At 39.7% G+C, this 13709-nt stretch overlaps 1 protein-coding gene across 1 annotated transcript in view; it reads left to right on the top strand.

Annotated features, from left to right (window-relative positions):
* Positions 1-210: 210 nt before the first annotated feature.
* The window catches only part of SHANK2 (SH3 and multiple ankyrin repeat domains 2), a 241380-nt gene continuing 227881 nt past the window's right edge, over positions 211-13709 (top strand). The window contains exons 1-7 of the mRNA XM_062494312.1: positions 211-414; positions 6456-6659; positions 8302-8373; positions 8507-8615; positions 8869-9020; positions 9825-9992; positions 12086-12202. Coding sequence (XP_062350296.1) covers positions 211-414; positions 6456-6659; positions 8302-8373; positions 8507-8615; positions 8869-9020; positions 9825-9992; positions 12086-12202 — 1026 coding nt within the window. The remainder of the gene's footprint in view (positions 415-6455; positions 6660-8301; positions 8374-8506; positions 8616-8868; positions 9021-9824; positions 9993-12085; positions 12203-13709) is intronic.

Genomic DNA, 13709 nt, shown 5'->3' with positions numbered 1-13709 from the left:
ATTGGTAGCCAGATTTATTTCCTTTACACTCTGCCTACCCACATAATTGACAGAAAGAAATAAAAGGAGGATAAACCATAAAACTTCCTTGTTAAATGCATGTTATTTTCAAGATGAAAAAAAAATTGTAGCTGATTTATTTTGAAGACTTGAACTGTAACTTATTTTTTTCTTTTTCTCCTTTGTATTGGCAGAATAAAAATCTTTAACATGCCTCGTAGCCCTACATCAAGTGAAGATGAAATGGCACAAAGCTTCTCTGACTATTCTGTTGAGTCTGAATCAGACAGCTCCAAAGAAGAAACTATTTATGACACAATTAGAGCAACTGCAGAAAAGCCAAGCAGCAGAATGGAAGACAGTCAGAGCAACACTTTAGTGATTCGAATTATCATACCTGACTTGCAGCAAACGGTAAGGGAGTGTGCACTGCAATTAAACAAAGTGAAATTAATGATTAGCTTTCCTGGCTTCAATCTGCAGTATATCTGTTCCCTTTTCTTCTTTTTTTTTTTTTTCCCCTTTGACATACTACAGACAAAATTCATGTTTTATTTTAACGTCTGTGCTTTTTACCCTGGTGGTTTATCTGGTTGCTCCAACTACAGGCACCATCCCTTCCAAGGGAGTGGATTCAGTGTGTTAACCTGATGAAAGCCATGTTCATAAAAGCAGAGTATCTCTCTGATCTGCCTTCAGAGATTTTGGGTGAAAGAAAGAGACTTAGGAATTTATAACCTCATCAAAAGATGAAGATTGAATAAAAAAAATCACATGTTTACTCTATGAAAACCTCATATATATATATATGACTTCTCTAGTTCCTCTTCTCATGAGATTGAGTGACACTATACTTGGGTCTTGCAAGAGGTCTCTTTACTTGCAAGTTCTCTCTCTTTACTATATTTGTTGTTTTTCTCTGTCACCTGCCACACAAAAGACATCCCTTTTAGAGGGCCTGTGGCTTTTAGAGTGTAAAGATGAGGAAAGAGAAGCACAGATAAACCTTTCCTTCCTCCTTTTCTGCTGTGCTTTTACTACAAAGTGTTGTTTCTGAGCCTTTCAGCCAGAGGAACCAACACAAGTGCTGTGATAGGAATAAAAGTGTCATGCTGGAAAAGGTTTGGTAGAGTCTGATTCCATCTAGAACCACAATTTGTCTGAGTTTATTATTAATTATTTGAATTACTCTGGGTCTCCTTGAGTCCTGTGGTCGGGATTTTCAGTTGTGGCACCAGCCTTTTGAAATTTCCAAGATGATTATAAAAACACATCCATTCCATAAAATGTGAGTCACATACATCACTCTCTGCTGACATGTAGGAGCTACCTCATGCCCTGCTGCCATCGAAGATCTATCTCAGATAAAACTCTTCCTTTCTTATTAATTAAGTTCATTTTTAGAATGATAGAGATGGGTGACTGCAGCCTGACAGGGAAGATCTGTTTTGACAGTGTGCCCTCAGGTGTGTTTCTGGAGCTCTTTTTTGATGATCTTACCAGCTTGCTCTATCTGTGACCCTGCCAAAGAATAGATCCATGGAAGTGGAATGGAACAACCAGCTTTACTCTGTGTTTACTCTGCTGTTAAAACTACAGGGATAGTAGCTTCATGAAGCCCTCTTATTTAATTACTCTGGTTTTTAGATCAATAGTAAGTTATTTATTGACACTATTGAGACAGTTTATAAAATTAATTTTATCATTTGTTCATTTTTATTGCTTTACTTTTTGTATTTCTTTTTCCTTTTCAATAAACTCTTCATAAAGAGTAACTGAATTGTTTTAAGCAGCTCTAAAGCAACTGATGTATTTCTTATTTAATTTATGAGCCCACAAACTCTTTGTTCAGGAAAGTGAAACCTGGATTAATGTTAGTAAACAGGAATATTGGTGGATTAAATGTGGTGGAGCAAACTGTGGAGAAGATCAGAGTTTGACCTGTTGTACAGCTACAAGCCAGAGCAAATGTAGGCCTCATTTCCTATATAATTATGATTAATTTAACATATGCGGTGTTTAAATTAGTCTGTTTAATCAAAGAAGCATGAAAAAACATAATTTAGTTTTCCGCTTTTTTTGGTTTTTAGAGAGTGTGATCAAGACTATATTTGTTCTAAGGAAGACAAGTTCAGGGGTTTAGATAAAACTGAGCCCACTGGGAAGCTTTAAAGCCTTAGCCAAAATCCCAGAGAATGAAGTTTGCTCATCTGCAGTGGCTGTGGTACAAACTGCCTTTATTTCACTGCAGGTATGAGATAAGCACCAAGCACCACGAGTAGGATGTGCTGCCATGGAAAATTTTATAAATTACCACTCATTGTAGGAAGTCTGTCTTGTTGTTCTTTTATTCTCATTTGAAACTTGGAAGACAATGTGAACCTTGACAAGTTCATGCAGAGCCCTAAAGAACAATTGTTTTTCAGTTCTTATGTATTTTTTTTCCCTCCTCAGTTGAGGTGGTAACACAATTTACTGAAACACTACTTGGTAGAAATGGTAATTTCTTATTGCCTCTGTGCATGACCTGTATTCAGTAAGTGTCATCCTTCACACAGGAGGGTGGAGAATATTTAAATGAGTGACTGAAAGATTTCCTGAGCTTAGTAAATTCCTGAGGTAATGGAGAGCATGGAAAGCCCTCCACAGTCACAAGGAGAGTGGGTAAAAAAAGCTGTATTATCTGGCATATATTATTTGGTCTGAATCCAGGCCCAGTCATCTTGTATCCATTTGCTTTTCCAGCCCATGTAGGAACAAATGCCAAGTGATGCTGCCTATAAGTGAAATCAGTCTGGCTCTTCAGGAGCTGTTGTCAGGAAAATCTCCTTTAGCTTGATATTCTGACAGTGATGGTGTTTTGTCCTTAGAATTGTTCTTTGCCACAGACACTGAGAACAGTTCTGCCAGCCAGTTGTTTTAAGGAAGATTTTCATCATTTTATTATCAACACGTGGTGCTTGTTTCACTCTTTTGTTTTACCCTGTACTTATGTGCTCCCTCTGGGTTATGTTGAAAGTCAAAATGCTCAGATCCATACATTTTATTAAATTCTGAGGCTGAGGTCAGTTTGGATCTGCTGAAGACTTCTCTGAGATGCTTTCTGCCTATGTGTTCTGCTGCTCCACTGCAATAATGAGCATTTACTGATTGCTCCCTCCTGTGGCTTTTTGAGTTTTAAAATTATATTGGACTTTCCATTCAAAATGTTGTTTGGTAAGTGGCAGTTTGATAAGGCAACAGCTTAAGTTGGAGACACTTTCTGGTGTCCTGTTTCTGCATTGCTTTTTATACTTTTGTATCCTTTCTTTGCTTTTTTATTATTTGGGGGGAGGGGGGGGTAGGATTAAGAATCTTTTCCTTTAGTGCTTTTGCTTCTTAGATAAAATGCTTTGTTTACTTTGTGCAATTTTTACCTTAAAAAGGTAGGAACCCATTTGTCACAACTGCAGCTTGAGTCCCATTTTTCCTTGGGATGCCTCCATTTTCACTTGTTTCCAGTTTCTGCTGCCTCATAGATACTCCAGGTTTTCTTTTGCAACTTTTCCCAAGTATTCTTCTGTATCCCACTTTGTGCCTCATTGTGCCCCTGCTGCTTTCTGTTTGCTCTTCCTTGTTTTATCTTCAGTTTGATAAGAGAAGCATTGTGCTGCTGGTATCTGTTCACATGCCCTTGATCTGGGCAGGTGGTCTGCTGACAGCCTGACCAGACTGGTTTTTCTGACCTGTCCCCTCATGAATTCTGTGTTTCCTGATGCAGTCTGATGGAGAGCAGGGTTTCAGCAGGGAATCAAGCTGAGCACAGCACACACCAAAACAAGGGATTTGCTTCTTTTCTTTCCGTGATGCCAAACTCTCATTTGTGTTTCCCACTTTTTTGGCTGTCACATCTTTAATAACAACGTCTTTCATTGAAAGGAATTACTCATATTTTGATATCCTGGCATTTATATTATTGGAGGCAGCTGTACAAACCATTTTGTCATGTCTGTCAGTCATAGCTCAGTTTATGTGATTGACAGCTGAGAAGAAAGATAGGTTTGCTGATTGATTTTAAGCAGATAAATATTATCCCTCAGACATTCTGTATCATAAGCATTATTCCTACTGAATTAATATCTTCCCTTCAGCTGGGGGAGTTGTATTTTCCCTGCTTCCCATCCTGCCCTTCACTCAGTGACTTGCTCTCACCAGCATGCAGGAATGCAAGATTATAATTGACCGTGTCTCCTGTGATCCAAGGAGCTTTCCCATCCTACACACAGGCCTTGCATCTCAGCAGCCAGTGCTGATGTGCTGTCTTGCTGCCACACTTGCATTTTGAGGGACCTGGTGTGGTTTTGACAGTGACTATGAGCCACTCAGGGCTTTTTTTTTTTTTTTTTTTTTTTGGCTGTTATTTGTGGGGTTTTTTTACAGTGAATGTATCTGTCAGTGCAAAACATCTTTGTTTCATGTGTTTCTGTAGTTCCTTGTCACTATACTGTCCCTATTCTTTATTTTTTTTATTTCTTGTCATTGAAGATTAGAAAAGTTGTCTTTTTTTTTTTTTTTGACTCTGCTGCTGTCTCCTTTCCTTATGGTCACCATGCCATATATGCCTAGTGAATTGTTCCTTATTTCATAACTAGAGCAGCCTGTGTGTAGGTCCTGCTGTGATTGAGCTGATGTTTCCTCAGGGTACAGAGTGTGGCAGTAAGTGATGACTTGTCTGCAGGATAGAGGGGGTGGCTGTGGTGCTCCCTGCCTGGAGGGCTGCCAGGAGGACACAGCAGCAGCACAGTGGAGTTGTTCCAGGGGCAGGCTGATGGAAAATGCACCTTATGCAGCACCTGAGTGCTCCTTTTTATCCTCTTGGTCAGCACCTGCCTCTGAGAGAGTGGTAACAGCTTCACTTCTATCCTGCCTCACTTCATGGAAAGCACAAATAATCACTTTTCTCACTAGTTTTACTTTTCTCAGTCTGAAACATGTTGGTAGCAAAAAATTCTTCAGTTATCAATTTGCTTTTTACATATCTGATCTTAGATCATTCTAAATTGCTAATGGGATCAGCATTTTTTACAATACACCCACTTTTGTTTCTTATGAATCACTAGGAGAGCTGGGGCTCCCACTGAATTAGTTTGTGAAATACTTGTCTGCCATCAAGAACAGAGAGAACACAAGAATAAACTGAACAAAATTTAACTTTTTGGATTCTCCAGGTGCATTAAAAACCAGCAGACTTAAGCGAACTGTTATCAGAAGTAACTGGTTTGTATTTAAAAATCAAAACTGTGTCATACAAGTCCAAAATTAGTTTGTTTAATGTAAGAAAGACCTCCCTGGGAGAAAAAAAAATACATGTAATTTCAAAATTATCTTCCCATTTGGATAACACTCATTGCAATCTTTCAGGATGTATGGATAATGTGTGGATAATGTTAGAATTAAGCTCATTACACACCTTGTAACTGACAGTTTTGTTGAAAAGTGCTGATGTTTGAGTCTGAATCTTGTATTGAAGTTTGAATCCATGTAGGAGTCGTTGGGCAAGTGATGTTCAGAAGGAGCACAGGGATTTCAAACAGCTTGGCCTTGCTGCTAAGTCAGTACTGTAACTACTGGGATGTTTGGGGAAGAAAATACTTGTTACAATCTACTTTGTGTCCCTCTCTCCTTCCCTTCCACATATAATCCCCCACAAATTTTCACAATACATCTTGAAACATAAATAAGGAAAATGAAAACTGCTTCCTAGCCAGCCTTACTTGTGGCAAACTCTAACATCTCATTTTATATTGAAGACTGTAAAGGATTAAAGCAGTAACAGCATTGTATGTTCAGGATACACATCAGAGGCACCAAACTGCTTTCTAGGCGTTGCCATCTGCTGGTACCTTGGAACCAGTGACTGCAATGTAGGCAAAATCCCTAAGCTCCTCAAGACCCTGAATTCCAGCTTGGTAAGAAGCAGAGAACTGGAAAAGTTTGTCAAGGTTTTCAAGTAGTTTGCTTCACCTTGTATCATTCCTGCCATAAACTTACTCTCAGATAAATGTAGCTAAAAAGGAAGTAGAATTCTTTCCTGAATACCATTCTTTGTGAAATCCTTGTGGATCTAACTGATACTAGAACAGCCAAGAGTCAAGTGGATAGTTAAATATCTTGTAACATCCCTTTTGAACAGGCTTTCCCTGAAGGTGCTCTCTCTCTGAGAATACACATATGTCTCCCTTGATGTTTGTGGAAGGACTTGAAATGTCCTGTGTTTTCACAGTACTTGTGCATTAGGAACTATCAGTGCACCTCTGAAATAGAATTCTTGTTGAGCAGTATTTTGTCATTGAATTTGTATACTTATTGTGTATATTCCTAAATGCTCACAATAGTTGTAAATTTTAGAATGTAAGACGCTGTTTAAATTTTTTTTTTTCAGTAATTGGGTTCCTTAAAATATTTTCTCTTTGCAGAAATGCATTAGATTTAACCCAGAAGCTTCAGTGTGGGTTGCAAAGCAGCGGATTCTGTGCACTTTGAACCAGAGTTTGAAAGATGTCCTGAATTATGGACTGTTCCAGCCTGCAAGCAATGGGAGAGATGGGAAGTTTTTGGATGAGGAGCGACTTCTGAGGGAGTACCCACAGCCAGTCAATAAAGGAGTGCCTTCACTCGAGGTATTTTTAGATTTAATACCTGAAGCATTTCTATTCTGATACAAACTGTGCAGAGCACTGTATTTGAGGTGTCTGCATGCACATGACTTGCATCTGGGAATTAAATGCTTATCTGCAAGTCTGAGCTTGAACCCTTGCTCAGAGAAGTGCTGGAAATCCCTGTTCATGGGGCTGGTCCATCCCCAAAAAATTGCAGAGTCAGCCCTTCTGGTGATGCCTGGAAACCCAAGTCATCACTGGGACAGTGGATTTTTGAGTTTTCCTTTGCTGAGGACACAGAACATGTATCTTATTCAGTGATTTAATGAAGAAATGTAAGGCTCTTGGTGAAGCTGTTGGGTCTGTGATTAGGTTTACAATAGCAGTGTAACAGTTGCTGGATAACCAGCCTTTGCTTTCTCCCAGAGAACTTTCTGTCTCAGTGAAGCCTTTCTTAACTCCCATCTGGTTCCCTCTGTGCTATCTTTCGAATGCACAGGTTGTCTCTGTCTGTCCCCTGGGAAAGCAGTAAGGGAGGAGAGGATGTGTACTGGGATTTCCCCCTCTCTGTACCTCCTGCAGAGGCTCTGCAGCTGGGGATGAGCTGGGCAGGACTTCTATGGCACTGGACAAACTTGGAGCAGAGCCAGATCAGGCAATAGAGCAGCAAACTGGGGCATGAAACTGGCATTTAATTAATTTTGATATTGCCTGTATGGTGCCAGATCAACCATTAATAATGTGCAGTTAATGGATTTACTCCACTGTAACACAAATTCTAGAGAAAAGAACCAGGGTACTGAGAAGGCTTCAGGTCTTCCATTTCCTAGGAATTTATTTCAAAGTTTCAGGCACTGATGACCACATTACAACTGTAAGCAAAGTAAACAGCCGCTTTATTTTGTTCCTGTTGTGCTTCATGAGTGTTGACTGCAGCAGTTGAGGTGTTAAAAGTGATCTTGTGGGAAGCTGGTGCTAAAGCCTCAATGCAGTCCCTTGAACACCAGACAGGCTGCTGCATTCCTGGAATTCTGCACAGGACAATGAGAGAATGGTAAATCATAGCTATGGAAACCCTCATGACTTTTGCTACAGATCTTGCTACTGTACCCAAGCTGATCAGGATAAAATGTGACTGAGTTTCAGCCACAAAGAAGGGCAGTCCTCACAACCTCATTCACAAAAACCAGTCAAAACATCAGGAGAACGATTCCCATGTGCAAGTTCCTCTTACTTTGAGTAAGGGATTTTCAGGTATCCTCTTTTGTTTTGTTTTTGTATTTCAGAAATGCTAAGCTGCAATTTTGAAATCAATATGTTTTTATTTAACATGCCTTCCCAGCTCTTTCTGCCTGAGACTATAAATGAAAGTGCACAGAAATCATTGGGGAAAAGCTCTTTTCAGTGTAATTCTTGCTTATTTCTGTAGATTCTAGAGGCTGATCTCATTTCCCACACACCTCCACTGATCTCAATGTATTTGTACAAGGTATGAATTTTGCTTAAATGATATAAAAACTATATGAAATACTTGAGCCTATTTCTAAAAATTTTGCCTGCATCTACCATCACCGTGGATGATACTTCCTGGTAAGGCCAGAAAATGATATTATGAGTTTTAAGTTTTGAAGTTTTAAAATGTCTTCTCCATTTCCTCCCTCAGTTTCGCTACAAGAAAAGAGTGTACAAACAGTTCAACCTCGATGAAAAGCAGCTGGCCAAGCTTCACACCAAGGTATCCCAATTTCCTGCAGGAGTTAGCAATTACCTACTGGGGGTGTTGACATCAGTTGACAGAATGCTTCATTTTTAGTCAAAATTTTATTTTTGAAATCAGAGGATGATTTATTTTTCGCTCTTTGTTTCAGGCCAATTTGAAAAAATTTATGGATCATGTCCACCATCTCTCTGTGGAAAAAATGACCAAGATGTTGGACCGAGGACTGGACCCAAACTATCATGACTTAGAAAGCGGAGGTCAGAACAACAAAACTAAGCAGCATAAAGGAGTGCCTTGAGTTAGTTAAATTTAAATTGATTAACACGTTGACTTTCACACATTCCTTCGCAACTCTGAGCCAGTGGAATCTGTAGGGCTTTGCTGTCCAAAGGAGATAATTGATAGTATTATGCTTTTCTTTGAACAGTATTTTAAACATTATTTTATTAAGTAACTTTATTTTATAATTTTGCTCACTTTTTTCCAAGTGTACCCTATTCTTTTCCTTAGAAACACCCCTAACTTTGGCAGCACAGCTTGACAATACAGTAGAAGTGATAAAAGCCCTGAAGAATGGAGGAGCACATTTAGACTTCAGAGCCAAAGATGGAATGACAGCTCTTCACAAAGCAGCCAGGGCCAAGAACCAAATAGCACTCAAGGTAAACGCTATCAGGAGCAAATTTTCTGCTATCTTATGGGGGGAAAAAAAAAGCATAAAGGAGACTGTTTTCAGTTAATTACTGTATTGTCCTCCATGGATTCTTTATGATGTGCTTGTTCTTGTGCTTTCTTGTGGCTTTCAAATCTTAGCATTTGCTTTCAATAAAGAGCCTTTTAATTTCTGGTTTATCTTTTCCTGGTAGGAAGAAAAAGTGGTGAAATTTAAGCTTATTCATTGATACACTGAGATCTGTCTGAAGAAATAGGAATAGCATTATTGTCACCTCTTTGAAAGCAATTTCCAGTGGCATGGATTGCACATTATGCCTTAACACAGTGTCTTATGTTTTCTTTTGTATTTTAACAGGTATTGTTAAATCACACTGATGGTCTAGATTAAGTCTTAGGTTTATGGCTTTTGCTTATTCCCTTTTGACAGATACTCAAATTGCATGACATTTTTGATAGAGCACCTTGAAACTGAAGAGGTGAATGTGTTGCAAAGGTGATGCAGCATTTTCAGAGCTGACATTTCTGAACCTAGTGAGAGGATGGAAACTGGACATTGCCACTCCTTTCTGTGCCATCCCCATAGATCCCTTTGGATCCTAATTCTTTCAGGGTCATTTTTTGCTTAACTTAGTTTGTGCTGTGGCCCACTCTTACCAGCTGATAAATAGGTGAGCAAAAGATGTTATGTCAAGTATCAACCTTATACATACTTTTCCAGGTATTTTTTTTTCAAGCAAAACAGGCAGAATTCCCTCCCAGATCTATTTTTCACAGTCTCTGATTACTTTCAGACCCTTTTAGAGCTGGGAGCATCTCCCAACTACAAGGACAGCTGTGGCCTGACCCCACTGTACCACACGGCCGTGGTGGGAGGGGACCCTTTCTGCTGTGAGCTCTTACTCCATGAACATGCTACAGTCAGCTGCAAGGATGAAAATGGATGGCAAGAAATTCATCAGGTAGGAAAGATTGGCTTTTTTGGACTTGCTTGAGGAAATGTGCCGTGGTTGTTCTAGGGTTAAGCACTATTTTGAAGTCGCTGCACATTCAAGTATGAAATTTATTCATTTTTCTATCTGCTCTTTCTACTTCATTTTATTTATTCACTTTGCATCCTGCTGTGGTGACTTAGAAGTAGAAAACTGTTCCAGTGGTGTTCCGTAACTTTGAAATCCTCTGATTACTGTGGATTTTGCTGCAGAAATTACACGGTCATATTTATGTCAGTGACTCTTGGAAGTTTAGATTCCTGTTCATGGCACTTCAGTAGGAAAATGCTGCTCATTCTTTTGGTTAGATGCCAGGGTCAGTGTCCTTGGTAATGCTCCTTGTGTTTTTGTCAGGGTGCTTTCCCCTTGTCTCTGCTGAACTCTACAGGAAGATAAGGGTTCAGCATCCTGCTGCTGGGTCTATCAGCCTCTCACTGCCCTCCCCACAAACGCCTGAATGTTATCCAGCAGCTGTGTAAAAATGCTTTATTGATTTCCCTTTGCATAGTGATAAAGTCAGTAACAGATGAAGTTTAAAGATTCTAACAGCCCCAGTGTCATTGCAGCTACTTCGTCGTTTCTCTGTATGGATGAGTTTGGATAATTACAAAAATTGGAACTGATGTAGTATGAGATAAATAAAGATACAGCTAATCAACGTTAAAGGTCTTCCTGGGTCATCTTGACTCACTTTATTTTCTGTGTACTAAATTTTTCAGTACACAGATTTTTTTCTTCTTTTCTTGGAAGGAAATGGGAGATAGCTTTGGCACCCACATTTGGGCAGGAATGGGACCTTTTTCACTAAGTGGGTGTCTAGGACAAGGTTGTTTGGATCCATCTCTAGAGCAGGGGAAAAGAAAGGAATGATTTTATTACCATATTTTCAGGGGATGTGGAGGAAATGGATTGTCTTGATCAAAGTATTACCCCATCTGGACTCCCTGAAAATACAGAGAAAATGTCCCTCTTTTTAAACCCCAGCCTCACACACACAAGGTTATTACTTCTCATGATGAAATAGAGCTTTCCAAACCCCCTGTGTTGGTTGTAATCCTAAATAAATCAATGTTTACATCTGGGTTAGAAACAATCTGTTTTGACTGATCAATAATTCAAACATTACTCAATGAATCAGGAAGGATGGGGATTTAATTTGTGCGTTGAGCAATCCACTTAAGTTTTCTCTTCCAAATTGTAGTTCCAAGCCAGGTGTGTACCTCCCACGGAATTCAGGAGTGATGAGGTACCTCAGGCTGAATGGATTCCTATACCTGTATCTCTTACCTTAAATTGTGATTTATGTGAGAATGATGCTGATCTGAGGTACCACAAAATTCAAAACTTTAGAAATTGGGAGGTGCTTGGTCAGTGGGCCATAGAGGAGAAGGAAGTCAAGTAAAAGAGGCGGAGAACTAGAATTACTATGACTTTTCTAAAGCTTATTTGCTAATCAGGAAAGTTTCTAAGTTCTATGAATCTTTTTCATAGAGGCTTATTTCCAAAAATCCAGGGTATAGCATTTTATTTGAGTGACAGATAGAGTAACTCTTGAAGATTTCCCTGTGTTTTGGAGCACACAGCTCTGTGTATGCTGTGTATCTGCTTGACATCACAGAAGCAAGATTTACTTGGATTTTGGCCAGATTTTCCTTCTAAGGCGTGTAAGCAGTTTGGGAAAAAGCTATGGCACTCTGATCATCTTCAGTGCCATCTGGTGGGCAGCGTTCCGGAGTGCAGCAGGACAAAAAACTTGTCACATTTGAGTCATGAACATTAATGGATAAAAAGTTCTAAAGGCAGTATTTTCTTGATTCCTTAGGCTGCCATTGCCAAAATAATCCGATGGTTAAACTCAAGCACAGGACTGCTGAACCTGAAGTGCCCACATTGGAGTTGGTGCAGGAATGCACATCTGGGTGCTTGTGCTCCCATCAGAGAACCAGGCGTAGTTCTATAAATTAAACCCTCAGTAAAAACAGCACCTTCTCTGCTGAAAATCTCTCTCGGGAAGTCTTGCCTAGGCTGTGTAATAACCAAAACATTGATGCATCCCTGCCCAGGCTTGCAGGTACGGACACGTCCAACACCTGGAGCACCTCCTGTTCTACGGCGCCGACATGTGCGCGCAGAACGCCTCGGGGAACACGGCCCTGCACATCTGTGCCCTTTACAACCAGGTGAGAGCCCCTGCCCTGTCACCGAGCTCTGCTGACCCCTGCAGGGACAGAAATGTCCCAAGTAGGAGCTGGGAGCTCACAGAATTGTGGGATGGCTTGGCTTGGGGGGGAGCTTGGAGATGATCTAGTTCCAATCCCCTGCCACTACACCTCATTGCTCTAATCCCTGTCCAACCTAGCCTTGAACATTCCAGGGATGAACCATCCACAACTTCCTCAGGGCCTCACCACCCTTTCCAGGGATGAACCATCCACAGCTTCCCCAAGGCCTCACCACCCTCTCTGGGAAGAATTCTTTCCCGATATCTGATCTAAAGCTGCTCTCTTTCAATTTGAAGCCTTTCCCCTTCATCCTATCACTACATTATTTTGTATGCAATGAAGTGCTTCAGGTTTTAAAAAGTGGTCTTAGAAACTGGAAAGAACATAATTAAAATTATTTTATTGGTGTTTCATTCACTGATTACAAATAAGGCTGCTCATTGTAGGTAGCAAGATTATGGATATTAGAAATTAAACCTTATGCTTTCCCACCTTTTTAGGGTTTGATTCATACCTGTTTCCTGTACAGAATTTATTGCTGTTATTCTATAATTTAATTTAGAATTAAATAAGAAAGAGTTGTAAAATACTGTGGAAATGTCTCTATAGAGAAGATACTAGATTCTTTGCTGTTTACAATTTGTGAACAAGTAGTGGAACCTTTTGATTTGATAGCATTTTATATTGCCTTTGCAGGGATGGGATGGGGAGGGGATGAGTTTTACAATGATGTTAAAATTGGGCACATAAAACATTACATTGAATTTGGAAAGCATGAGATGTGACTGTAAACAGTGAAACATCTGTTAAAGCATCTGCTTCTTAATTAATTACCATCTTAGTTTTTTTCCTAAAGTCTTGTCAAGGCAGATTCCTCAATTAGTTCTAAAATGCCCTGAGCTTTAAAAAAAAAAAAAAGAAAAAAAGAATTTTGGGAATAATCTGAGATTTTTTTAAGACCATACACTTTTAGCAAAGGTTGTGCAGTAAGAGGTGGGAATTAGGGTAATCCTGTAGAATGACAGTGTTTTTCATGCAGAGATGTGTTTTCCTGACCTCAGTAGAAGAAGCTATTCTGAAAGAGACTTGGAGACTCTAACTGAAACTGCATCTACAAATTTTCAAATATTTACACAGTCACTAAACTTGGCTTGGTGAATGGAACTTCAATATCATCTGCCTGCATTCTCGTCTTTCTATTTTCCTTCATCCACTATATATGGAAATAAAAAGTTTCCCTCGGGGTGTTGTGAGCCTTAATCTATGCTGATTTTGCCAGTGGTTTTGTTTTTTTTTTAATGGGAAGTTGTTATTGGTTCACATGGAAGGAATGGTGCTGCCTTTTCCAGCTGGAGAGGATGGGAGGGACAGCAGTATCCTTGTTACCTCCAGATTCCTGTAGATGGAGTTGTTACCTGTTTGATCTTCCCTTCCGGTCTTCCCAGGGGGATTTTCTTGGGTTGGT

The sequence above is a fragment of the Cinclus cinclus genome, chromosome 6 (assembly GCF_963662255.1).
Source record: "Cinclus cinclus chromosome 6, bCinCin1.1, whole genome shotgun sequence".
NCBI lineage: Eukaryota > Metazoa > Chordata > Aves > Passeriformes > Cinclidae > Cinclus > Cinclus cinclus.
Note: the sequence above shows the minus strand (reverse complement) of the source record. Positions and strands in the feature narration are given on the sequence as shown.